The following is a 27,875-nucleotide window of genomic DNA, read 5'->3' on the forward strand; positions in this document are numbered from 1 at the left end:
AATAAACAGAAATATGTAATTTTTTTTTTAATATATACTATTGCTGTCAACCTGACGGCCTATGTATACTTAATAATTATATGATTAGAACTTTTAATCTTTGAGACTTTACAGTAAAAACTGATCCTTTGACTCATTGTCTGTTTGAAATAAATAGTGTTTCTTTTGGTCTCAGCTCTTCTGAAGCACTCACTGCAACTCTTTTCATTTCTGCACAGTCCTAGTCACATAGTCATGATAATGGAGCTTTAGAAATTTCCACTAGCTAAGACATTGCAACAAGGTGTTTGCACTCTCCTATGCACATGTCTTAATTTTAATCCTCTTGTATTATGAACTAACCTGCTGAATTTTCTCGTATTTACTCCAAGTGAGTCTTCACGTATTTAGTTATCACAGTTCAGCTGATATTCAGCAGCTTGTTTGTGATATTCAGCAGTTCTGTTCTTTGTAGGAAAAAGATCTAAAGGTATAAAGTGCAGCTGCTACTCAAGTGCTACTGAAGTTCCAACATGAAGAAGTCCTTGATCTTCCTCGTAATCTCCAAAATGAAGCTACTGGAGAACAGAATGTATTTTCAGAAGCAGTTTCAACAATAAGAGATTATGGAAGGGATTAAATAATTTGCCATCTGCTATAAAACATGATACACCAGTATGGCCTAGAGATTCTCTTTTCTTGGAAATCTTTCCAAAAGACGTCCTTACATGTGCTTGTTCAATTCTTAGAAATTAGTGTAAGCACTTCCCATGGTAGTTTCTTTTCAGGTTGGGTTACTCTTTGGTTTAGTCGTTTGCAGTTCCAGAGACTAGCTGAGCATCAGTCTGCTTGTGGGAGGTGGTGAGTGCCTTTGCATCGCTTGGGTGTTTTTTTTTCTCTTTCCTTCACTTCTTAAAGTATCTTTATCTTGACCAATGAATTTTCTCACTTGCGCCCTTCCTGTTCTCTCCCCTGTCCTGTTGCATGGGGGGCTTAGTGATTGAGAAGCTGTGTGGGTGCTTGGCTGGGGTCCCCCCACCAGAACCTGGTAGGTCAGTATGGGCTAGGCTACCTTTAAAGGGGTGTTTACTAAGCCTCCCATTTTATATGGCATGGTGAACCAGAAAAGAAGGGTTTGAAAGAAGCGAGAGGGACTGAATGAGCATCAGGGAAGAATTCTTGTTTTAGAGTAGGAACTTAAGAAGTTCAACATGCATTTGTTCTTCCTTTGGGTGCTCTGTCTTACGTAGTATATTTATTCTGGTTTTTTTTCTTAAAAATAACTTTCATGGTTTAACTTTTACTACAACATAATAGTGATAATTAAAGGATTAGTGTTAATTCAGACAAAAATACTATTTAATTTGGCTTGGTTTAGGGAAAAGAGAGAATGACATAAAAACTTCCCCCCAGATAGACATAAAGGTATTTTCATGCTTATTCTGCCTCTAAGTAGTCCAATATCTAGGCACACGTACTCTGTTTCATGTTAGTGCAGTATTCTGAAGACAAGAAATACAGCATTTTTATTTTTTAATTTATGGTGAACCATAGCTTTCTTTTTCCATTACTCCTCTTCCTGTGGGCTAGTGCATTTGCCAAGATTCCTCAACTACAAAATCTGCCACTTTTAAAGCTTTCTCTCAGGTGGGGCTGGGACAATTGCAATTTTTAGGAGCTAACTTCTTTAGCAGATGATGGTATCCAAAATAATTTTTCTGTCTCCCTCAAATGTCCTTCAACTTCTTTTTCCCTTACTGGCACCCCCTGATACCAGCCACTACACACTTCTAGACTGAGAATGAAATATGTAAGTTTTTAGCCTACAACATAATTTTTGTAAGAGTTTTCAGGAGAATGAAAAATGGCATTTCGAAATGAAAATGCTATCTCAAACAGAAGTGCAGCATAGTAATGTGCAAAGCTGTAATAGCAGTCTTAGTGCAAAAGGAAATTTAATCGTGTATAAAACATACTTGACGTGGTCATTTGAAAACATTAGTAGTAATGGTAAATCCATATTTTTTCATGTTTCCGATTTTATACTGATACCTTTTTGAAAGTACAAAATCTAAGTGGTCTAATAATAGAACTGACCATGTTCTCTTTCTTATCTCCATAGTGCGTTGCATTTCTAAGCTCTGCTTCTTCATTCCTGTCAGAGTTCATTTTTACAGCAAATAAAAGGATACACAAACCAAAAATAGATGCTAGAGTACCATGTTTTATGTTGCATAGAGTTATTTGGCTCAGGCACTGTAATAATTGTGCTATAAAGTATAAAATCTTGATTTTTTTTTCTTTTTCTAATGCTAGCTAGTCTAAGCGACAAGCAAAAAGAAACAACCAGGGTGAAAAGAGATAATCCAGACTGTGATTTTGATGGTAAAATATTGTTGTGAAAATTGTTGTAAAGAAAGTAACCTCGAGTCTTAGGCATCACTTGATAAACTTTTTGAAAAGTTGTTTTATGAACAGCCGGTTAAGGGAAACCTGTTTTCTTGACAGATTATGCCCCATACTTCTCCACCCTGCCCAAAAATCTTAGCCGCACTGCTACAATGTCCTTTGTTTGCCTTCTCTACCCATCATATTGACTCTCCCTGCATACTACTTTCTTATTTCTGCACCCGCCAATGCCCTCCTTGACAAGTTCCCAGCTTTAGGAACAAGACCTGGTGCTGTCTCCCTTACTTACACATTTTTCACAGCTTATGAGATCACTTCTTTGTCAGATTTGGTAATGTGTTCAAAAATCCTGAAGTGGCTGACAAATAAATAGAATTCACAGTGACATTGCATAAGCCTCTCTGTAGGAAATGACATTAAGAACAGAACTACAAACAGATAAGCAGGAAAAAATCAACCTGTTAATTTTTATTTTATTAAATAAATATTAAGTGCAATACATTTAGGAGAATTTGCTGTTACTGTTATAAATGTTTTAGGAGAACTGTTTTCACCTGTCAGACCTAAATTTCTTAGATGTCTGGAATTCAGATTTCCACCAATGTTTTGGAAACTTGAACACCTCTACTAACTCTGAAGCCTACAAATTGAATTGAAGCTTTTGAACGAAGCCAGGCTGTAGCAGTGGACCCAGGAGTTATTAGCTTTATTTTTTCCTCCTTTTTAGCATTGAATTTTGCCTTGAAAATGATACATATGATCCTGAAAAATGAAGGGGAAGACCTTTTCAGTAATGTTAAATATTCTGTGTGCTGGATCCTATCAGCAGGTACAGCCTGCAAGAAGCTTGTTTATCCAGCAGAATGATCTCATTATTAGGACAGTGATGTAGTGTGGTTTATTTCATACCCTGAAATCACTCAAGGAAATAACCGAGTGAATGATATTCATCCTGGACCCTGTATTGTGCTATTATGTGTAGCAATAACTGGCAGCATATTAAAATAGAGATCAGGGACTACAACCGTTCATTTGAAGGCCGTTCTGAAATTTCAAAACTGTTGAATTATTCAAGTACTTTCCAATTTATAAAATAAAATAAAGATGATTGACTGCCTGATGATGTGACGATAGAAATAAAAACATTGAAAAGTCTTGAGTCAATTTTTTTTCCCACAGTTGTTTTGAACCAGCATAAAAGTAGGTGTTGATTGTGTGTCGGCAGCAGCCACAACTAAGAAGGGAAGTGTTAGGTATTTTCTTTGGTCAATGCCCTACTTATACACAAAGAAAAGAAAGAAAATCCAGTCAAAATAGAAATGGACCACAGTTAGAATACAAAACTGAACAGAAATCCCTCAATCTATTTAATATTAACAAGTCTGAATGAACATTAAGCCTTTGCTCTTTTCTATCCCTATTTATGAAGGGAGTAACACAAGTGTTTAACATGCAAATATGTAACATTTTTAAGCTGCCAATGTCAAGAGAAAAATCTAAAGATTTCTATGAATGTAAAAGGCATCATGAATATAATTAGTCTTTGGGTCTCTGAAAATGTATCTTTACATGCTTCAAGGAATTTGGAAATCAGGATTTTAATTAGGTTTCTGATACACCCAAGTTTTCCTAGACTGAAGAATGCACGTGTGCTCTACTCGCCATGTGCAGAGTGCACATAGGACGTGTCAGTCACTGTGCATGCACGCTATCATCTGTCTGAGTGTTCACAGTAATCTCATTTTTAAGGACATGACAGTCTATTTTTCTTTCCATTATTTGGTTTTAAGCCTCTGTTTATACTCCTCAGTTACAGGGGAATAGGAGCATTTTAAGCACAGATAGACAGTTATCTCCTGAAATATCACTGTTATCACAAAATATCACAGAAGGGTGTCTGTGTCTTATGACGAGAATGATGAACTTCTATTACATCTGTCAAAATTGCATTAGCACCTTCTCATAGATGAAGGCACATTGGCTGAGCAGTAGTGTGAGGTATTTTCTGGAAGATTTTTGAGGTATTAAAGCTTCCGGCTGTAATAAGGTTAATACAGTTCTAAGTGACTCGAATGTCAGTGTTGGCAGAGTTTAACTGGTGTTTCTGTAGGCAGGAAGAGAGACACTCATGTTCACTTCATTGAAAGACCACACTGAGATGAGGATATGTTTTCTTAAGATTATCACTGAATGTAACCGTGATAAATCACAGAATTACAGTACGGTTAAGGTCGGAAGGGACCTGTGGAGGTCACCTGGTCCAAACCCTGCTCAAGCAGGGCCACCACGGAAGGGTTGTCCAGCACCCTGTCCAGCTGCTTTTGAATACCTCCAAGGGTGGAGACTCCACAACCTCCCTAGGAAACCTGTGCCAACTCCCAGTCGCCCTTAGAGTAAAAAAAGTGGTTCCTACTGTTCAGAAAGAGCCTCCCGTGTTTCAGTTTGTGTCCACTGTCTCTTTTCCTGTCACCGGGCACCAGTGGAAAGAGCCTGGCTCCATCCTTGCACCCTCCCTGCGGGTATTGATGGACATTGATAAGATCCCCCTGAGCTTTCTCATCTCCAGGCTAAACAGTCCCCGCTCTCAGCCTGTGCTCGGAGGAGAGATGCTCCAGTCTCTTAATCATCTCTGTGCATCTTCGCTGGACTCTCCCCAGTCTGTCCGTGTCTCTCTTGTACTGGGGAGCCCAGAACTGGACACAGAACTCCAGGTGTGGCCTCACCAGTGCTGAGTAGAGGGGAAGGGTCACCTCCCTCGACCTGCTGCCATTACTTTGCTGCAGCTCAGCATACCTTTTTTTCTGCAAAGGCACATTGCTGGTTCATGTTCAACTTGGCGTCTACCAGAACTACAGGTCCTTTTCTGCCAAGCTGCTTTCCAGCTGGGTGTCCCCCAGCACATCGAGGTGCCTGGGGTCGTTCCTCCCCAGGTGCAGGGCTTTGCAATGCTCCTTCTTGGATGTCATGAGGTTCTTATGAGGCCATTTCTCCAGCCTGTCGAGGACCCTTTGGATGGCAGCATGACCCCCTGGTGTATCAGCCTCTCCTTTCAGTTTTGTATCATCAGCAGACTTGCTGAAGGTACTCTGCCTCATCATCCAGATCATTACTGAAGAAGTTAAACAGGACTGGGCCCAGTGTTCACCCCTGGAGTACACTACTAGATAAAACATAAAATACAAATCCGTAATATTTTGAGCATGCCAGTATTCATATTTGCTTGAGTTGATATTCTCATAAGCTATCTGGTGGGACATATTGATGTGGTTAGTGCCAACAAATGATCCAATAGTTCAGTAAATAGTTACCTTAAAATGTAATGTTGGTTGTACTTTGTGATATGAAGCCTTAATGTGAAACTTGAGATGATTCTAGGCATTTAGGAGTGTTCGATTTGTATTCTCTTTCCATAGAAATGTCATCCAATTTATATATTTGGAATAACTATTTCACAGAGCATTAATGTAAATACAATGCCTACACATTCAATCTATTGTTAACATTCTCCTTAAGACTCAGGAACTGAACTTTGATAATGTTGATTTTCAAAAGTTTGATAAAGTTCTCTCTGGTTTAGCATATGAGTATAGAATACTTGCTAACATGCTTGCCTAAGCCTACTAAACTAGACTGCAGGTGATCCTTAGCAATTTTTATGAGGAATAGCATGCGAAATAAAGTCAAGGATATCTGCTTTGCATAGTTAATCCTTCATTCAATACGAAGGCTTGAAATAGAGTTGGTGTTATTATATGATATGTTCTCATGGATTCATCAAGCTCAAGGAACTGGGAACCATTAGAACTGAATATCCTGAGAGAGAAAACATGACTAGCAGACTAATAATAGAAACCAAAGTATACTAACTTAATTAGGCAGTGAAAGGCAAGATTACAATTTGATAATAAAGTATGATGAAGAAGCTATTACCTGGTAACTTACATAATGGAATTAACACTGCTTAGAGGTGCCTGTTAATTCATTTTTTGGCATGGGGATTTAGAAGCAGAGAGAAATGGAATCAGATCAGAGAGAGAATGCTCTTTCAGAAAGGTAAAAAATGAAATGATCAAAGATGTAAATGAATTCTGATATAAATGGAAGTTAGTTTCTTAATGCCTATGGGGAAGCTAATAGCGTAGCCTTGTCACCATTCACTTCAATTTCTGCAAGAGTATATCTACGTCGTATTAGGGTCTTGTAAAGGTTGCTAATTTTTAGGGACTGTTGAGTAGGAAAATTGGAACAGCGACATATTATTGTCCCTTTCTGGTCTTAAAAGTAAAGGCAGGAGGAGACAATCCAAAGATATGTGAAATATTTCTCTATGTGAATTCTGTTCACAATGCAAATTGATTCTAATATTTTTATTTTATTCATTTTTTGTCCATCTTTCAATGTTGTATCAACTTAGGTTATCACTTATTACAGTAATACTGTTATTACAGTGATGTGTGGAGATGTTTGTGTCTTTCTTATTTTGCTATGTATAGTGGGTACTGTGGTATTATCCAAATTTAAATTGCAAAAAGCACTAACTGGCATCCTATTCTCCCAAATAGGAGATGAAAACATTGTCTATGTTTAAAGTACGAATACTGCTTTATCTTGCACAGTAGCTTGAATTCTCCATTAAAGTCAGTATTCAACCAGCTCTAGGGTGAGAGGCATTTGGTGTGACTTTAGCTTTGCAAAAGTCGATTTTCTAAGCTAGCTAGCTGTCCAAGCTCTTTTAAAGTTAATGAAAAGAAGTGGAAAATTCAAAGACCAAATATTTATATGAGTCATAGATATGCATTGTAAGATGGAAAAAAATTGGCCTTTGGATGTACTGGTTGCTTTCTACTGAGTGGATCAGGGGCCTGATTAACTAGCTGAGGCTGGACACCAAATTTTTAAGTGAATGAACCTAATGCTGAATTTCCATGGTGGAAATTCCTTAAGAAAAAAACCCATAAGCTTTTGTTAAGCAAGCCACTGTAGAAGGTATCAGTTCTCCTTTTGTTGTTTTGGTATTCTTAACTAAAAATAATGGGGAAGAGGGAGGGAGGTTGGGTGGGGTTTTTGTGTTTCGGGTTTGGTTTTGTTGCTGGGGTTGAGAAAGTAAAAAACATCTAGTGTGATTTTCTGATGAACAGTTATTGTGGGACAGTATTGGTAGTGGCTGACATTATTCAACAGGTGAAGAATATGAAAATTATTCTAGAATTATTGCTAATCACGATAGGGGAAAATAAAAACATTACTAATTTAAATTAATTTGTAATGTACTTCTAGAAAGTCAGGAATTTCGAGTAAGATCTGCTTATGTCGTTCTTGAATAATCCATTAAAAATACTGATAGTAATTTTCCTGGCAGTATCATTTTGCACATTTGCTCTTCTTGTTAAGACAGTTTCTTCTCCAAATGTAACCCAAAGTTTCACACTTTTTGGTTCAGGCCACAGTTCCTTGTCCTAATGTCTTCTGACACTGAGTAATACCTTCTTTCGTTTACATGGTTACCCTGGAGGTATTTGATTGATGCAGTTCACAGATTATGACACCCTGTGTAGCACATGGCCTCTCTGTTGCACTGATTTCAGTCCAGTATTTTATAACTGGTCATGCTGGAGTTCCACAAAAGAAAAAAGAGCAATTGCTCAGTTATCTCAGAAATCATCAACATTTAACACAAAAATCTCATAATAACTCTCTTCTGCACAGACAAGTGCAGACATTAACGGTGTGAAAATGCAGTTAATTTTTCAGGGATCAAAAGAGTACTGCTAGTCACTCAATGGAGCTTTTCTCAAATGCAATGCTTTCCCACAATAAAGGTTGCTGTGTGAATAGTGCTCTCGGAAGCCTTTGATAATCTTTTGTCATTTTCTCTTCTCTTTTAGCTGATGGATGCACTGACTGGTCTGTGGATTACAAGAAATATCAAGTTCTAGTGGGAGAACCTGTTCGTATAAAATGTGCACTCTTTTATGGATATATTAGAGCTAATTACTCCCTGGCCCAAAGTGCTGGACTTAGTTTGATGTGGTACAAAAGCTCTGGACCTGGAGATTTTGAGGAACCTATAGCTTTTGATGGAACTAGAATGAGCAAGGAAGAAGACTCCATTTGGTTCCGACCGACAGTGGTACAAGACAGCGGGCTTTATGCATGTGTTATAAGGTACTATATTTTAATATACTGCATTTTAGTTAACCAGATATGAAACGAGGCTCTTAAGAGTGAGACTTTTGTGCCAAAGAGAAATGTTTTCTGAGTGTGTTGCTTTTCCTTCTCCTCCTGGTATTCCCTTCCCTGAAGTGTTTCACGCTTAAGTAGAAATTACTATTGAGTGTCTTGAACTTTTTAAATCATTTTTTTGGTGTAAATTTAAGTCATTTATAGCAAAATCTAAAATTTATAAGAGGGGTGGGACTGGGTGCATAAGTCATGTGTTCCTCCTTCTGATTCTGGTTTAACTCCTACAGTCACCATCCTAGTGTAAAAAGTTTCTTATTCACATTCAGATTTAATTTTATATGGATTTTATTGGATGGTTTCATTTAATTCATTTTTTTTCTGTAACAAATTGTTATTTGATATAAAGTAGTTGCATCAAGGAAAATGGAAGGTGAAATTTCAGCATTTTTACAGACATACATCCTCTAGAAACACAGCTGGCCTAACCTGATAATAGAGGCTGAGTGCCAGATATCTTCCAAAGGTATTTAACCTGCCGATGCACCAAGCTTCAGCACCATACATTGGACTAGATTCTGCTTCCCACTTTCCGGAACAGGTGTTCAGCTTCTTTTTGCACCTTTAAAATGGTTTGCACTGAGATGTTGTTTCCAGCCCTTTGCAGTCAGAAAGATCATCTAGGCGCTTTCATGTTGTCTCACAGCCTTATACTAGATTTTCACTAGATGCAAAATGACACAAATTAGAATTTGTACAGAGAAAGTACGGAGAAGAGTCGCTACCAATTGTTCAAAGGTTTTAAAAAGTTGGGTTTGCGGTTAGTTGAACAGATGAAGCAGTGCTCCTCTCTGTATGCCTATCTATAAAAATGGTCTTGCTACTCAAACACAATAGAAAGAGTCAAAAAGAACGAGTAAGGCTGAGTGGCTGGAAAAGGAATGCACGATGAAGCTATTCCAATGTTGCAAAGAAAATAAGGAAATTGTTTTACCAGCACCTGGAGATGTTTAGTGTCTACCTTTTGGGTTTTTGTTTTTTTGGTGGGGAGAGGGAGGAGGCAAGGAATGTTGTCTGGGTTGTGTGTGGTGAAGGAGGTTTTTACCAGATGATGTGTTTTTAAAAACATTTATTCTTTGAGCTCTTTACATAACCTGTGAGACATTTTGTAGCAATTTCAGCGTGGTTCTGATGATGATGATGGTTTTCTTTAAAAGAAAACCACAAAAAACTACACATTAAGCTACTTTAGGAGAGTATTTAGTTATGTTTAAATTAATATTTTTTCAGCTAAGAGTGTAACAGTAGCCATGAAAATGGCAACAGTTTTGTCAGTTATTCCATAATGGTATTTAAAATGCCATAATGAATCACCTCTATTTAGATAAAGAAAACTTTAAATAGCTGATATTGGACTTTTCAGCAAGTATAAGTTAATGCTGAATTTAGCTAATCAGACGTACTTAAAAATGTCTTTTTCATCTCAATCTTTATTCATGCTTTTTCTAAATGGATTTTAATCTGGAGGTGGGTAAGATCATGTTCTAATCTGCTTTGAGCTACATACTGCTTTCATAGCACATGTTTAATTTCCATTTGTCAGTGCTTATATGTGTAGATTGATGATAGATTTTTAAAAATTCAGTACTAATTAGTTTGTGATCCTGAATACTTTTATGAACAGGTACAAAGCCTTTCACCTTGAGGAGACCCACTAGAATAAGCAAGTATCTGTTAAAGGGTTGGTACTAAGGAGTCTGTGCTTGTTCTTCTATCAGTGTTTCAGTTTTAGATTTGTTGGGTGGAACCTTTCAAAAGTGTGATCAAGACTCTTATTGGTGGAAGTCACAATCCTCATTTCAGTATCAGAGAAATATTTTTTTTGTTTTGAGCATACAGTCAAAGGTTACTTTCAGATAGTTTTGAATGACCATTTGGAATCAAATTTTAAACTTAATACTTTATGTTCCTGAGATAAGCATGTATTTGATATTTTAATCTGAAATATATAAAAATAATTACTCATCAATATAATGGTTCCCTTTTTTCCCTCCTTCCTTCAGATTGTTACGTTATAAAGTGATTATCTGACAAAGAAAAATATAAGAGGCTGAACTGATGCCATCTGGCAAAATTATGTACTCTCTCTGTACTTCCAAAGTTATTGCTCCAGAAATATCTAGAAAAACCTCTCATGTAAAATAGCTGTCTACTGCTGTTTACTGCTCTTCAGTCTCATCACTGAAATCAGAATACTCAGCCCCACTGTCACTTTAAGCTTGGCTACTGGTAGATTATACCAGAGAATCTGGAGAAAGATTAGTGAACAAGAACTGTAATTTCTTTCAAGGAACAAAGTGAAGCTTGCAGGGATGGGATTTAGGAAATTTTTCTTACAGATTTGAAGTTTTTGTTTATTTTAATGACAAGGGCTTTAAACGCCTTCAGAATGATGTTATAAGCTATTTTAGTTTTGAAGACACAACTGAGAAGCTCTGTTAAGAAGCTTAAAATTACCTAGTAGCAAACTTGTGTTGAGTGCGATGCTTGCAGTCACTTGAGTAGGAGCGCAGGGAGAAGAGATGGACCTGCAGGGTAACGAGGGCAGGCAGTAAAGGGTAAATGAGCAAAAGCCGAACTGTGCTTTGAATAAATGGCTCTGCCTAGTTTTATTTCAAACTTACTCGAAGGGGTGGAACAGTCCAGTACTTACTATTTTCTCTGCTCGGAAGCTCCTTTCTGCACAGTTCTGTGCCTTTGCTACCTGTGCTAACAGTGAGGAAGAGAAATATATCTATTACATGGGATATGTGGAGAACAACATGCTGGAGCAGACTGTAGTGGACCAAACTAATTTCTACAGTGACTACATTACAGTAGAAACATGGAGTTTTATTAGGTAGAAAAGTTCACGTTTTCAGTGAAATTAACCTAGGGATAGTAGTGAAGGCTGGCTCTTTTTCCTTCAGAAGCAAAGAAATGACCTTCATCCTTGTCCGGTAGTGTTCACAATATTCTCACCTTTAATTTCTTATCCCTGCTTTTCTTCCTACGGGAAGCTGGCTGCTATAGAGGAATTGAGAAAATCAAGACTGAGCCTTATTATCAAGGCACTGCTGCACAGCCGTAGCTGGAGAAGAGGAGATAGGCAGCTAGAAATACCTTTCAGCTTACTACGGTCAAAACAGGGACTATGAGCTGATTGGTAGAAAATCTATGGGCTTTTACTCTGCTTTCAAGGAAGAAAATAATATTTAATTTCAGGTACAGCACTGTACCAATCTGCTGCAATTTCTGTATGCTGCAATTTTAAGGAAGCAGAAGATATACATTATTAAGTCTTTCAGTAGATGTCACATCACCTGGTTGCTTCTTGTTTATCATATATGGGCAGTAAATATAACTAGATAAGCTGCACAAAGAGTTAATATATATATATATTCAACTCAAGCTCCCAGAAATAATGTATATATATTCACCTGGGATAACAGTAAGTACTAAGTAGTTTCTGACAAACTTTCTGCCCCCTTCAATGTTACAAAAAAGCTGAAATATTGTTCCTGTTAAACTGACATTTCCTTTGTGTTTTCATCTCTTCCTTCCCTGCCTGGAAACTTCTATTACAGTATCTCCAGTAATGGCCCAACCTAACATCAGCTCAGGTCAATGGAGCCTGAGAGGAAGGCTGGGCTGGGATTTATGGTAAAGTGCTACAATGGGTTGTATTGCAAAAGACAAAATAGGGGTTTATGATACATTCAGCCAGAGTTTTGCATCAGTATATCAGTTAAATAGTGTTTAGAAATCATCTTTATTACTGCATACAGTGTAAGTAGCAATTCAGACATCTTTCTGAATCTGAATATGCTCACACTAACTAATGACCTTGTTGTTTTTAAACTCATGTTTTAAAATCAGGTTGCTTTTACATCTGTAACTAGAAATTCTCACTTTAGAGCTAGAGATAAGATATTTTCCCTTGTAGAAATCAGTTTGGACTTAAAACATGTAACATCTTACTTTGTCCTCCGTTTGTCCTTAATAATGATGGTGGTAGTAGCCCCTTTACTTTTCTGTAGTTGAGTCTTTGTGCAGACTTCTCTGTTTGGATGTTTACAAACATGAATTGCTTTGATAAGCTGAAATATTTAGTGGAGAAAAATACATACAAGCAACCAAGTCTTGTTCAGAAGCATGAGAGTGGCTATAAAGTAAGCACAAGATCCAGACAAAACCAGGTAACAATAGGAGTTTAAATAATGCATTATAAATTACATTACAGATCAAAAGCCTTCTCCAACTTTAACACACTTAAAATAAATTCATTAGGTTCTTAACAGCCATGAAAATACTGCCTATAGTTCGTTCAGTCATATTCAGTTTTGAAGTTTCAAATTCAGACCTGACTGCCAGGTTCAAACTGGGAATAACAGCAACTGTGGAGATGGTTCAAATCTCTTTGCAGCCGCAGTCAATAACAAACCTGAGCATCTGCTTGGGAATCTTTAACTGTTTCTATTAGTCACACACATTCTAGCACTTGAGACAAAGAGGTAAAGCATTTAGAGTTTTCTGGATTCACTTCTGAAAGAAAGAAAGAAGAGAGAGAGGAAGGAAGGAAGGATGGAAGGAATCAGATTTTTGTCCAGTCTTGTATTCAGCTTCATTACCCCTGCTATGGCCTTGCACATCTGAAGGTAGAGGCTTCAAACATACCTGTTTCTAACTCATTTTTTAAGGTGGGCTTCAATCTTTGCTGTTCAGCTGTGTTTTAAATATCTCTGCTCAACTTCACAGCAGTTGTGTTTTTTGTTTTTATGTTTACACATGGATATACACATGCATCCACACCTACAGACATTATGTTGCTGCATCACATAACTTCCCTGCCATATAGTTCAGTTAGTGTATCATTTTTTAGGACAGAAATAAAATAGAATACCTTTAGAGAGATTTTAAATAAAAGAACATTAATTTTCTCTATAAAATTTTCAACCAAAACTCTTCAGATTTCCTTTGAAAAGCATCACAGTGTAGGAGAATATACAATACTTCTTTTTTTTTCTTCTTAGGCATGATTGGAAACCTGAGATTGCTGTGAACTTATGAAAAATATTCCTTTATCTTCACGATGTGAAAATTCATTTTAATTTTAGATAGCATACATTTCTTCTGTTAGGTAGGATGTGTTCCTGTGCTGATCATCTTCAAATACAAAAATATTGATTTTCTGTAGTTTAATAGATCTGGTTTTGATAGATTGTGTCAATTATATCTTAACTAATGTAACTATTTAACTGTTTGTTTATGTATAGCTACTTAAAATAATTGCAGTTATATGAATGATGCATTATTATTGGCACGTAGTTATTTTGTGAAATACATAGAGATAATAAATATGAAGTTTAAAATAAGAATAGATGCAATTTATTTTTAGAGAAAATTCCCTCAGTCCTTTGTTTGTTTATAAACAGTGGAGCCTAACCATCCCCTGCAGTAACTTGTTGAATTACCAGTGTTCTTTCAGATATTATGAAGTCTTGTTCTATTCATTTTAAGAAGATTATCTATTTCTATATGTATCATTCTGTTGGTTCCTAAACCCCATACATTGCATGAAGTTATAGTATGTACACACACAATTGTTTAATGCATTATCAGAAATCCTGAATACGGAATGTATAAGGAAACCGTTGCTTCAGTGAAGGAAATGGTGAGCAAAAAAGAAATACAATTAATTTTTCATAAACCTTGTGCAAGCACCATTTCTTCATCCTCCTGAATAATGTAAAACATATTTACATATGGGAATTACCATTTCATGGTACCAGCCATTTTTATAATCAGTCTTACTGTAGGAAGGGCTTTTACACTGGCCATATATACTTACAAATATTTTTTTTTTTCTTTATAAAGTTTTTACCAATGATTATCTTAAGGAAAGAGTAAGTGTTCAGATAACAAGATGGTAAATCTGAATGAAAATCAAAACCAACAAAAAAGAGAAAAGATCTGAAAATGAAGCCTTACAGCAATTTATCTTACAAGTTCAAAACCATGGTGTTCCCTAGATCTGCACGGGATCCCTGGTTACGTTTAATTCTGTTAGTAACAAAGAAATCTGACAATGGATAGAAGAAGTAAGCTTTCTTAAAGGAAGACCAAATGTGCTAGCAATACACAGAAATAACTCTCAGAAGAGCCTGCTATTCTATTAATTCCTTTAACTAAGTATCATCACAGTGGTAAAGTAATTAACAGAAAAAGAGCTAGAAACAGATTTAAAATGACTCCAAAGTAGTTTGGAATGCAGATTTGCAAGTTTTCATGATTTGCGTTTATTGGGATGCTTTTGAGTGAAGCCTGGAAGTCCTGGTTTAGAGCATTGGCCCACAAAGTAAAAAGAAAAAAAGAAAGTAGTTTTGTAAGCATTTAGAAAACAGGCATTCATAGCCATACGGCAAGAAAACTGAGGGGATGGAAAAGGAAAAGAGAAAAAAAAAATGAGGATGGAGATGTCTGCAGCATTTGGGTTATTAAAATCTTTGAACCACCGTTACAGGTCTTTGCACAGAAGTCAACAACTCTAACAGGCTCTCGAAGTGGTGTGCAGGTTCAGGAGAACATTTATTGCACGCAGGAGATGGACTTTCCTTGGTCCCCTCCTTCGTGTCGGTTTGGTTTGTAGACAGCAGGGAAGGCAATTGACTGTGCCTTCATTATTCCTACGCTCCATTTGTAAGCTTGTCTGAGCTTTTTCCAAGGTCTTTCTGTGAAAGTGTCTGGTAACCCTGACTAGGAATGTCTCTTATGGTGATCAAGGTTTGATCCATCTCCTTTTCAAATGTAAGCTTGGTAGAGTAGCCAGACATCCATGAAATTTTTCATTGCGACTTAGGGATGCCTTGGTGAGTAGAAAAAGCCTTCAGGCTAACATTAGGAATTTATACAGGTTGGGTTGCTGGAGCTTACATTAAGTGTCCTGTGCAGATGGAAAAAGCAGTTGCTAGTTCTTAGAAATAAATGAGATCTGGGATTTTCCTGAAGCTGATGCTTGTTAGAAGTCAGGTGATGGAAATCTACCATTCCCCCTGTCCTTCTGACCCTGCAGGAGGGTCAGCTGTCTGACATTAGCATCGTTATCTACATGATAAATACCTTTCACATGTGTTAGGACAAAACAAATGCCTAATACTGAAGAGAGAAACAGGTGAGCGCAGGGTAGCTCTTCGCGTGGTTAAGTTGATATAAGCTACGTATAATGCTAAATTCCAGCCTGTGTTTGTTATTTGCTTGGCTTAGTGAGAACTGGACACTGAAAAACAAGCAAGCGCGGTGGTGAGTAGATAAAAGAGCAATATGATCTGTACAGGGGGTGTAATTGTGATTTTAAGTGAAGAGTCTTGGTGGACCAGATGTAAGCAAGTCTGAGTGCTAAAAGAGCTAGTCCAGAGAGTTGTTTTAGGTAAGACTCTATTAAAAGATATATTAATTTATTCTGAGGGGAAAATAAGTAATGCCTGTACTTATATAGAATAGGGGAAGCATGTTGATATTGGAAAAGAAGAGGTTGGTGGATGTGACTGAGCAGAAGGCGTTCTTAATATCCCATCCTAACAGCTCTGAACTTACTGGAATGGCACAGACAATGCTTAAGGAGAGAATTATTTGAAGGAAAGCCTTCTATGTGTTACCAATCTTCTTTCACTACTAATCCTTTTGTTGTTGAGATATTTGCTGAAATACAGCAATGTAACAAATAACTTAGTCTGACTTTTTCTTCCACTATTTTATTAGAGGTTTGTTTGGTTTTCCCTAAGAGTGCTCTTAGTAAATGAGTTTCACTTGCCCTTTGATTGTCAAAGTTCTTCTTGTCACAACTAAATTAGTGTTTCTGACCAAAAAAGTAATGTTTCAGATCTCATTTCAGTATAATAGTAAAATATGACTGTTGATGGGGTTTTCTGCAGCTGTAATTTTGGTGGGAAAAGTCCTAACATGTAGTCAGGTTGCATTAATATGCATTGTTTGTAGCAGGAAACACAGTTTTCTCTCCTGTTAAAGAGTAGGTGGTATTTTGTCCATTTTACCCTCTCCTGCTAACTTCATCCATTTTGGGAAAAGAGCAAAAGCCCTGTAACAATATGGAAAAAGTTGCCTATCAGTTGTCCTTTTAGCGAATGTGGGAGAAGTAGAAAATACAGGTAAAATTAATTGCATATAGCAGATGTTAAGTCAAGGGTAGGTAATTTTCTTCCAGGCACTAGAGAAAATGGAACACAAAGGCAAAGAACTAAACTGACTTGCACATGTTTTCAAAACAATAGCTTCAATTTTTTCTTTGTCTCCAAAATTTGTTTATAGTTGGTTTTTTTCTTCCTCTAACAGAATTGAAAACAACCAAGTTGTGTAGCTAGTAATAATATGGCCTCCTATCTCTTGTATGATCATTTAAGTTTGCTCTTTACATCTTGTTTCAAATTGTATTTTGAATCTCTGTCCTGCAAATGCTTACCTCTGCGTTGTGGGCATCGAATTCAGTTTAAGCATCTAGATGCTAAATAGCTGCATGAGAATTGTGTTCTTCTTTAATTCCCATTGTTCTCCGGCCAGAGAGCAATTTAGCTGACGTTAAAATATAGCTAAGACTTGATTCAGTTACACAGGGATAGGTGTCTAATACTATTTTAGAGGCAGTAGGAGCATTTCCAAGACATTTGCAAGGGAATGACATATATGGCACTGGATCTGGAGGAGGCTGAATGTGGGATACATTTCGGCAAGCCACATGCCACCACGCACCCACTCTTTGGTAAATAAAATGAGCTTTTTGTAGCTTTTCAGCTAAACCATTTGCTAGGCTCCATCAACCAGACTGACAGCTACAGTAGGAGTTTAGACATAGCAAACAGGTATATGAATGTAAGTGGATCACAGAACTGAAATGTCCTAAACTGAATCCCAAACTAAATTAACTTCATTTGTGTATTCACATCACATACGTGGAAATGCACTGGCTGATGTGAAAGTTAAGGGACATATCTCTGTACTCAGTGCTATGTCATGAGACTGACATTTTAAAATATTAAACTTATTTGAAGAGTCTATAATGTAGGAATGTAATGTGATTGAATTAACATATAATCTAAATTCTTCTGAAATGCAAATCTGAAATAGTGGTTGAGGCTCCCAAAATTCATCAAACTGACTTAAAAGCCATCAGTTCAACAAACAAGGCTCTTTCTCAGTAATTAGATTAACATTTCCAAGGTTTCTGCACAAATAAATATTACAAATGCTCCTTTAGGAATGGGAAAGAAAAGCAGCAGCTGAGATTCTTTAGTCAAACTCCAAGCAGCATCAAATATTAGATGATCTGTGGTGAAGTCTTGCATGACTTTTTCAGGAGGGTTGAATCTGAAAAGGGGGCGTGTGCGCCGTAACCCGGAAAGTTTACAAATACAGCAGAGAGAAAGGAGAGAACCTGCCTACTGACTGCGTTCTGGTGCTGCTGTGGTAGGAATATGAGTAAAGATGGGAAGAAGGTGCTATGTTTTCAGGATGTCTTCGGAACAATTCGATCAACCCTTGTTTCCCCCAGCCATTAGACTATTTCCCCCAAACCAGGACTGATCCAAAGCAGTCCTAGCAGCGTTCAGAAGTTCTTTCATGGTCCTTGTTCTGATCCGTGCTTCTTTCTCCTCTCCCTTCATAAATCAAAGGCAGCCAGTATGACCAAAAATGAGGAAGAGGTTTTGTGGTCCCCAGCATACAGAAGATTGGAAAGGTGGAGGTCTCTGCCCCTCTTTCTCTTCTCTTCAAGCTTCTCCTCTATTGATCAAAACACAAAAAAATCCTGTGCCTTCCCCTTTATCTGATCTAGGAAGGAAGGAGAAACATCTTTGGTGCAAGTCTTCAGGCTGGGGCTTTATTCTTTATCAAGGAGGTGTTCATATGTGCTATGGAAAATTCAGTAAAATTCAGTAAATGTAAGAGGATGGCATGGTGATAAAAATCTAAAAAGAGAAAAATGTTTGGGGATTTTGGGCTTGGTTTTTTTGTTTTTCTTTTTTTTTTTTTTAATTTCTTACCTATGAGGAGAAATATTTCAAGAAAATTTAGATCCAAGTCAGCTGGACATTTGGAAACTTGTAGGCAAAACAAAATCATTGAGGGGGAAACCAGTGCTGAAAGTATCAATGAAAAATAAGTAGAATGTATTTAAATAAATTTTATGTTTTCATTTAAGTTTTCCAGTATGTCTAACAGATTCTTTTTTTTTGGCAGTCCAGTGAATAATTTTACTGAAATTCTGGCTCCTAGACAAAAGCACTAGTAAGAGATTTTCAGGTGTGGTGTTTTTTGGGTTTTTCTGTTTATTTGATTGCTTTTTTTTAAACAACTTTTAGTGGTAATATTGTTCCAGAGAAAATCTTGAAAGCAGTGAATCATTAACAACAACAAAAAAATGCAAGAACTGGAGAAAGCTTGTAAGATATCTCTCAGCTCATGCACATGGCTCTAGATTTCTCTGTGCGGTTTTGGTTTGGGGTTTTTTTTGGCAGGGGAAAAGTACCTGGTTCTCATTAGCAAGACATATGAAGGAAAATTAATCAGCTATACTACATGACCAAAATTCAAAGCTTTAAATGTAAGAAGACCAAATAAAGAAGTAATAATAATAAAGGGAATAATTGGGAGATTAAAAAACTGTCTTGATTATTTTGAGGACTTTACCTCACTGATTTTGGACATCAGAAATTTTGTGCCTATCCTTTTGGAAGAAAAATGGTATCTCTAATCAAAAAGAAAGAACGGGATGAGTTGCAGGGAGGGGAGCGTGATAAGCAAGTGGAGAAGAAATTGAGGAATAAATGTATTAGCCTATAGAATGTTGAAGGCAAGCTATCAATATTCTCTTGTTGGAAAGCAGCTTTCTGACTTAATTTTGTTTTGCTTGTTTTTTCAGTCTCTAAAGTCTTAAAGAAATCCCTCTGTTTCTCCAGTCATGTCTCTAAATAATTTTGGAGTGGATTATGTTGATGAAGCCTGTGAATTTTATCTGTTTTCACTATGTCAAGGTTTTCTTACATAGAATTGTTTTAAACAGTGATGGCTATTAAGATGCATTATCCCTGTTTTTAAGGGTATCTTCCAATAGTCACAGATGGGTTAATCAAGTTTTAGTAATCTGAAAGTCTACTAATAAAAACAGAAACTTGAGAATAGATGCTAAGGGAAGTCTCTGTTATACTTTTTTTTTTAATAATAGTTATATAAAATATGTTATAACCTACTACTACTGGAAAGACTATGCATCATTGTTCTGCTAAAAATTGCATTTAGCATTTATGTGGGGTTTTTTGTTTCTTTTTTAAAATGTAAATTAGATGCTGCTCATCTCACTGAGATGGTATAGTTAATTATTAACACTGTTGCTGAAGAATAATGAAGATCCAGAGCCTCAAGATAGTAAATAACTCGAAAAACAGTTAATGGATGTTATTACATTTTGTATATTTCCTGACACTGAGAGAGAGGGGGATCTGGATTAAATATTTAAAAAAATATTTTGGTCAATAATAAATTTTTTTAGTAGCATCCATTCTCAAATGTTCATGTCCATTAATGTATATATGGATAAGGCATTTGACCCAAACAGTTCATGATTGCATTATGAGGTAGTTGATAGCTGGTGAGCATGGGAGGGACTGGCGGACAAAAGCAGCAGATAACTCCTTCACACAGCCTGTATGTTGGTGAAAGATTGCCTTGGAAACGTAGGACATGAGGCGAAGCAAGTTACTTACGGAGTCTGGCAGTGTCAAAGAGCAGGTTTTCCATAGAAGTGCTGATGCACATGAATCAATAGTCTGGTGTGAAGAGGGTAGAGTGCTTGGAGAAGCCATACAAGACCTCAGAGTAACTTTAGGTTTGATGTGCTAGAAGTAATAAAAGGAGATCTTGTAACACTTAAATCATTTGGATTTAAAGAATATTTCTCTCTCTTTTTCTGTTATGATAAAGTCAGAGTTCACATGTAAGCATAAGATAAATAAAGGTCCGTGTTTGCAATGACCATATTTCATAAGGAATTCTTTCGTCAGTTCCAGTGGTGAGTGTAGAATGACTAAAGTGTAGCTCTTTTGTAGTAAATATATCCAGACTTGATGTTAGTCTGAAATCAGTGAATTTACAATTATTTTTTTTTATATCTTCCAGACATAAAGCTTACAGGCAGACTTAGCAAGTAAAAATTATTTGTAACACTGAAAGTAATATTGTGCAGAAATTCCCACTATAGAGGAAAACTAATGACATATGCATATTTGGTGCTTGCTTAGTGCTACTGTCTGTCAAAGTAACGTAGCCTGGTGCTGCTAATGTCGAAGGTGACGAGGCTGACCCAGCAGATCTTGAGGTATTTAATTGCAGAGGCTGGGAAGATGATCAAAGGTCAAGATTGTCTCTATAATCTTAATTCAGCCTTTTAATGCAGGAAGCATTATGGTATAACCTTTGAGTGCTAAATTTGGACCTCATTTAGAAAATTAATCAAGATTGGATAGTGAAGAGGGCTTGTGTTTTCCCTTATTCCAGAAGTTAATGTCTGCATGTAAATACACACACTAATACATACGCACATGTGCGCATGCACATATATATCCATAGTTGCACACCAGCATATGCATAGAGAGAGATATATATATGTACATAGTGAACCAAGAAAGAGAATTAAAGGCAGGAAGGGATGGTCAGAATACAGTTGATGAGGATGTGCTTGAAAACTGGATTTAATTTTTGTCTGTCACAGACTTCTTATGTGAAAATGGCCAAGTCATTCCAATGAGTTTGGCCTTCCTCTTTTTGGGGTTGCACTGTGGATTCTGGCCACACTTTTTCAGACTGCACTGAAAAGAACCCCTGTAAGACATTATTTCATGTTTTTCTTTGATATAATGTTAATAATAACAACTATGCAAATTAAATTTGTCAATCAGCAGGAAATCTTTATAATATGACCTTTCCATGATTTTGGCATTTATTTTTTCAGCCTTGCGTGCTAAATCCTGACATAAGCCATTTAAAATACATGGCAACATATGAGGGGATAAGGTGGCTTTTTTTGGTTTAGCTGTTTTATGTAGATTCATTTTAATACATATACCTGTTGTCTGACAGTGAAAAAGATCCCAAAGTTTTATATTTAATGCAGTTAGGTAATGAAATTTAGTTAGAGGGTTGTATGTAAAAATAAATAAACTTTTTAAAAAATAGTCCAAAAAGGAAATTATAAACGATTGGCTTTTGCCTGATATGTTAAGTCGTTTTATGATAGTCTTGAAGAACAGAAAATGCTTTTTAATATACTCTCTTTTCAGTTATTTACAATATGTAGTGAAAAGAACAAATAATGGACAGTCATGGGTTCCCCACCCCCCTTTCAGACAACTCTTTCCATTTTCAAGCACAAGGTGAACTGGATAGATTTAGCAGCAAGGAATAATCAACTACACGATCAGCTTCATTTCTGTGATGTTCTTGAGTTTTTAAGATCAAGTTGGCTGGCTTCTAAGGGCAGAGAGTACAGATTAAAGTTCATCACCTTCAACTGTGGGTTATTAGTGACAGAGATTGCTCAAATGAGCACAAGTACTAATGTCTTTTCAATGACACTTTCATGACATGTTTTTATTGTGGCATTTTGTTCCCCCTGCCCTGACATGTCTGTCTACCTTTTCTGGACATTATAATTAACCCCATTCAATATAAACAGCTTGGTTCAGTGTTTGGTCCCAGGTGTAGTTCTGCCTCGATATTCATTCTAACTCTGCTGTGTTGTTGTGAGGTTTTATGACAATACGACAACTGAAGGGAGTTCTTCTTTCTGATGTGTGGCACCTAGCCTCAGGCCAAGGCCAGGCAGGTTGAGGATTTTTGTATGGTATTAGTCAGGCTTTGGATTACACAATTAATACCCAAGTGAGATGCCTACAAAAACTACATGAAGGGAAATAAAAAGATACAAGACATCGGCATGGTATCTCTTGGTCTCACTGTGTGTTATAGCACCCAAACATGTCCTGAATAACTGATGGGACAGTATTTCAATAACGGCTTGTATCTGTTCAGTTCCTGAACAGAGCAGATCCTCAGCAAACCCCAGGTCTTTCGACTGGAATACAGACAAGGGACACGTGGGATGCAGCATCCTACAGTATGTTGCTGCATAACAGTAATAATAAAGTGTAAAAATCAAAAGATGAGGCTTCCAAACAAACCTCTCGACTCAAGTCGCTACAGGACCACTGGCTAAGCAATATTCCAGCACTGACAGGCAGTTTTTGCCATGACTCCCAGCTGAGCTGGAAAAGAGTATCTTGAGGACGTGCACTTAACCTAATGCTGCAGCAAAACCCGGCGTTAACTGCAGCCACTGTTTGACTTCAAGGCACCCGCAGCTCATTTGCTTTAGGAACAGTTCTTTCCCCAATAAGCAAAGGGTTATGCTCGTAAAGTGTAGAAAATGCGAGTACTTTTCAATAGAAAACTGTTCCCTCCCAAAGTGTCTGAGTTTTGACTGAGATTTTGACTTCTTAGTCACTGGAAATTGGCTGATAACTGCAAATCCAGGTCCCACTGGAGTTATCAGCTCACACTAAAAGCTGCAGAGCTGTTAAAAAATACAAACACATTCTTTCCTTCTATCATCGCTAATGTGTTTTCATTTGAAGTATAATTCAAGTGTTGCTGGTAATGTCCTTGTGAACCATATAGAGTCTTAACTTGAATGTAGGGGTACTCAGTTAAGCAGCTGGAACTCAGGAATTGAGTCTACATAAGTTACATATGGAATAAGCTAAGAGTTTTCAGCTGCTCATGCAGTCGTTCCAAGTACATGTCATTTAATGGTCACATTCACTCAGTCAAGGTTTATTTGAGAGGAGTTAATCTAAGAACAGAAAATTTCAGTTAACTCTCCAGTGAAAACAACTAGCTCTTTATGAATGTTTGGCTCAAGTTTTCAGGACAGGGCAGAAAAAGGAAAAATAATTTCCCTGGGAGACTGCAGTCAAATATTCTAGTTTGAAAGGTGAAAGGTTAATGAAAAACTTGGATAGTGCAGTGATAAAACTATATACGAGCTTATAAGGAAATGAAATCCTTTGTATTCAGTTCAGGATATGCAGTAAGTAAAATCGGGACCTGCATACTGAGTGGTAAGATAGAAAGAAAGATGAGATCAGAGCACATTTACTGGGGATTGTACATCCATTGTACATCCAGGGTGCCAAATAAGAAGAGGAAGTGGCTGACTGGAGGAAAGGCTGGGGAAAAAGAAATGTGCTCGTGGTATTTAAAGATAACATTGTAATATAGGCACACAGGGTGACAGGATTAAGGCAACTTTAATTACTGCGTTCCTTTACATCTCATTTTTTTTTACTTCACGTTTTTGGTTCACGTATTTTAAATCTACAGACTGCATGGCAGTAGAATTGTGCGGGTTTAATTTTAAGGGGTGTGTATACCTTGTTGAAATCAATGTCATCTCCGACTCTTCTGTTCTATAAATTTTACTCCAGGCTCTACAGCACTATAGGTAGGAAAGTTATTAACAAATTGTATAGATTTAATGTTATACAGAATTATATTGAGTCCTTGTCCTTAAAAACTTCTCTAGGATGGTGATATTTAATGGTGACACACGCAGCTTTCCCATTTCTAGGTCCTCTTGTTCTTGTAAGCCCCCAGGTAGGAATGAGCAGTTCAGGCGTTCCCAGGTGGGCACGCTCGATGCCGGCAGTGGCACCGAGGCTACGTCCAGTCTCCCCGCTGCAAATTTCTGGCTGCTGCCTGCCGAAATACCCTCTCCCCAAAAGATTTCCTTCGCAGTAGCGTTGCTTTCAGGTTTGGAAAGTGACAGTCCCTTTTCCTGCTGACAGCAATGTTGCATCGATCCACTCATCGCTTGAAATGAGAAGAATGGCCTCGGGTAAATGTGAGGTCTGCTGGACTCTTATGATACACTGACAGTAAATACTCCATTCGTGCTTATTGAAATTGCTAATTTTTCCATTTGGCTCTCAAGTGCTGAAGCCAAAACAGCGTGCAGACTCCTTTATGACCCCCAGGAACGCCCTCTCAAGCTCAGGTCTGTTCATTTTTCAAGGGGTATTGTATTAGAACAGTTGTCTGCCCTGAAATATTGCCCCTTGCTTTTGAAAAACTGTTCAGTTTTTCCACTACGAGTAGTTTTCTGTATCAGTTTGTTTATTTTTTGTAGGAAATTTTATTTATTTAGAGAATCCCTCTAAAACAATACCAGTCCCAGCATTAGACTTTTTGGTCACAGGGAGTCTTCAAAAGGGAATGAATGAAAACAGGGACCCTGTTAACCTCTTCTATGGTTCACCAGAGAGAAAATACCTAGTTGTTAATTAGAGCAATAAACCAGCAGTGTATGTAATAATGTACCATTTGTTTAGAGTGGTACTTTTAAGCTGTACTTTCCTATTCTTTATGAGAAAAATCCTCCCACACGTCTTCAAATCTTGTGGGTGTTCAGTGCATGAGGAAAATTGGCAAAGGGCAAATGAAGTGAAATCAGCTAAAATAGAAGAGTTTGGATGAATTTTTTTCTTCCCTTTTCTAACATGTGCTTCTATCCAAAATAATAAGACCAACAAGATGAATCAGTAAATGCCATTTCAGTGGACTTGATATGGTCTGAAAATTTGACTTGAGCCAGCTTTCATGACAGTTACATTCTGTCAGTGAAAAAAGTAAGATATAATTGCATGGACAAAATAATATGAGCAAAGTATGTTAGGATCCAGATTCTTCTGAGGCATTTTTCAAGCCCTGAAAATGAGAGTCCCCCAGTCCCTCCAGGGCAGAGAAGGCACGGCTGGTTGCTGGATGAGTTAAGCTGTGCTGGACAGTGGGTCCCTGCTGGGTCTCGCACATAAGACTTGACATAAAGTGATTTACACGGGACACCAGGCATTGTCTTATGTGGGATACGGGGGTTATCCAGGCATGTGTGTCTTCCCTCGACAGCGATGGGAGGGCAGAGTGAAAATGTGGATGAGGCTCTATAGCAGCCTGTGGTGTAATATTCTAATATTGCATGAAAACCTTAACTTTGGGAAACTAGGGCGAACCCTACTGCCAGTCTCTCCTCTCAAAGTCTTGTTTAAACAGTAATTATTAATGAGCGGTCTGCTAGTGTTTCAGTCCTTTGCTGCCACTGAGAAAAATCATCGACATGCGGTACTTACTTTGACCACCATGTTCTACTCTTTGGTGTTTAGAAAATGCATCAGAGAAATTTAATTTGAGTGACAGAATGACTGTTACAGACTCTTGTTTTAGCAGTGTGAAGACTGCTAAAGGGGGAGTAATGTTTTTGAGTGAGCAGCTACATGATTAATAAAGTTTCGAGCATTTTATATGCAGCAACATTTACCTTTTTCTGATTCTTTAATAGCTCTATCTGGGAGAGGTGTGAGAGCCAAATTTATGTTTGTTGAAGCACTGTATATCAAATTTGGAAATTTTGCAAGTTACAGTACAGAAAATGATATGTCTTTGTATTCATGTAAATCTGAATTGCATCGTGGATGCTATTTCCTTTAAAAGTATAAATAATCACTGTGAGTAGGATGACGGTTTTGATTTTCTGTCACCAAGAAAAGGAGAAAATATTAAGTGCAAGGGGACCATCTTCTGCTATTCAATAACAGTTACTGTTATGCAGCAATTGATAGAAATTGGTAAGGAAGTAATTTTCATGTGTTTAGAGTGATTTCGATGTCGCAATATAGTTAGCAATCACTAGCAAATGGGGTGATTTACTCATCCTGTACTACGCTCTCAGAATTGTTGCAGTTTATTTTTCTGTTATCATTTTAAGTGCTTAAAGGGTCTATTTTTCAGTAATTTCAGCTTCATTAATTAGCAAATTACTACTTCAGTTAAAAGAAATTTAAGGGGTTTGACATGCAGAGTATGTCAAAAAGGTCTTTCCATATTTACAGTATTTGTGATCCTGGCTAGGTCGCGAACTTTATATGAAAATGCATTTAGATAAGTGATGGAAGTGGAAATTACGCAAAAGCCAATCTCCATTTTGTTCAAAACGAGCCAAAACTCCAAAGATCACAAAAAATAAGGATATGAGAGTTCACGTTATTTATATTTACTGAAAATTCCTATGTTTACCAGTGTATCTCTAGATGATTTAGTTTTCAGTAATCCTGTGAGGAGCAGGGAGTTGGACTCAATCCTTATGGGTCCCTTCCAACTTGAGATATTCTATGATCTCTGTGGAATTTTCTTCCTATAGCCTTGAAGATACATATTTTCTCCTCAGAGGCAACAAAAATGATGCCTCCTCTTTTTAATCTTTTATGACTCGGAGAACAGGCATTATGCGCAGGCATGATTATCTTATGTAAATTTGAGAGGTTAGCTTCTTGCTAGAATAAATGGCTTCTGCTGAAGAACTGACTGACCTCTTCAGATAGTAACATAAAATGTTTCCAGTTCTCTAGGGTATGTATAGGAAAGGAGGGAGAGGAGGATATACATGTTTAGAATTCCATCAAGAATATATATGTTCTTAACACACACTGACATAAGGACAGTTGCAGGTATTGTCTTCTAGTTCACAGCCCATTAGTTCTTCTAGTATGTAGCGCTCTCAGAGAAGGATGATTTAAGTGATTTAAGTGGTGATTTAAGCAGTTTAGAGATTGTTGTGTTATTTAATTGTAATGATTTTTAATGGGCTTTAGGGAACCTAATATATTGTAAATGTATCTTATTCATGCCTTCAAAATAATTTTAATTTCAGTAAAGAAAACAAACCAAAAATATCTCGCTAACCATCTAGTAATATATTGTGGAAAACAACGTCTGATCATTTATATACTGCTCTTTTGAGTCCAAGTGAAATCAAGAATGCAATATATTACATTCAAAGTACTGTAATATGAAAACAGCTATTTTACAAAACCGTACCGCGATCCCTGTTTTTATGCTTTCCTGTATTGTGCAAACCCTACTGTAGCTACCACTATTACAAACTTGAAAAACTAGCAGACAAGGATCTTGCAATTAACTTGAAAATTTTGTTTTCCAACAGGTTAAGTGCGTAGTCAAGTCTATAAATACGCAGTTGCTTGTTATTCTATATTTTTTTCCAATGAGGAAATATTAGGAGTTCAGCTGAAATAAAGTGTGTATTGAAGTGTACCAGTTATGTAATGTCCAGCAGAGATAATTAATAAACTAAATTA

General features: G+C 37.1%; 1 protein-coding gene across 1 annotated transcript in view; it reads left to right on the top strand.

Annotated features, from left to right (window-relative positions):
• Nucleotides 1-27,875, top strand: part of IL1RAPL1 (interleukin 1 receptor accessory protein like 1) — a 640,886-nt gene that overhangs the window by 299,517 nt on the left and 313,494 nt on the right. Inside the window, exon 2 of the mRNA XM_075034677.1 lies at nucleotides 8,274-8,553. Within this exon, the coding sequence (XP_074890778.1) occupies nucleotides 8,274-8,553 (280 nt within the window). The remainder of the gene's footprint in view (nucleotides 1-8,273; nucleotides 8,554-27,875) is intronic.

This window comes from Buteo buteo, chromosome 8 (assembly GCF_964188355.1).
Source record: "Buteo buteo chromosome 8, bButBut1.hap1.1, whole genome shotgun sequence".
NCBI lineage: Eukaryota > Metazoa > Chordata > Aves > Accipitriformes > Accipitridae > Buteo > Buteo buteo.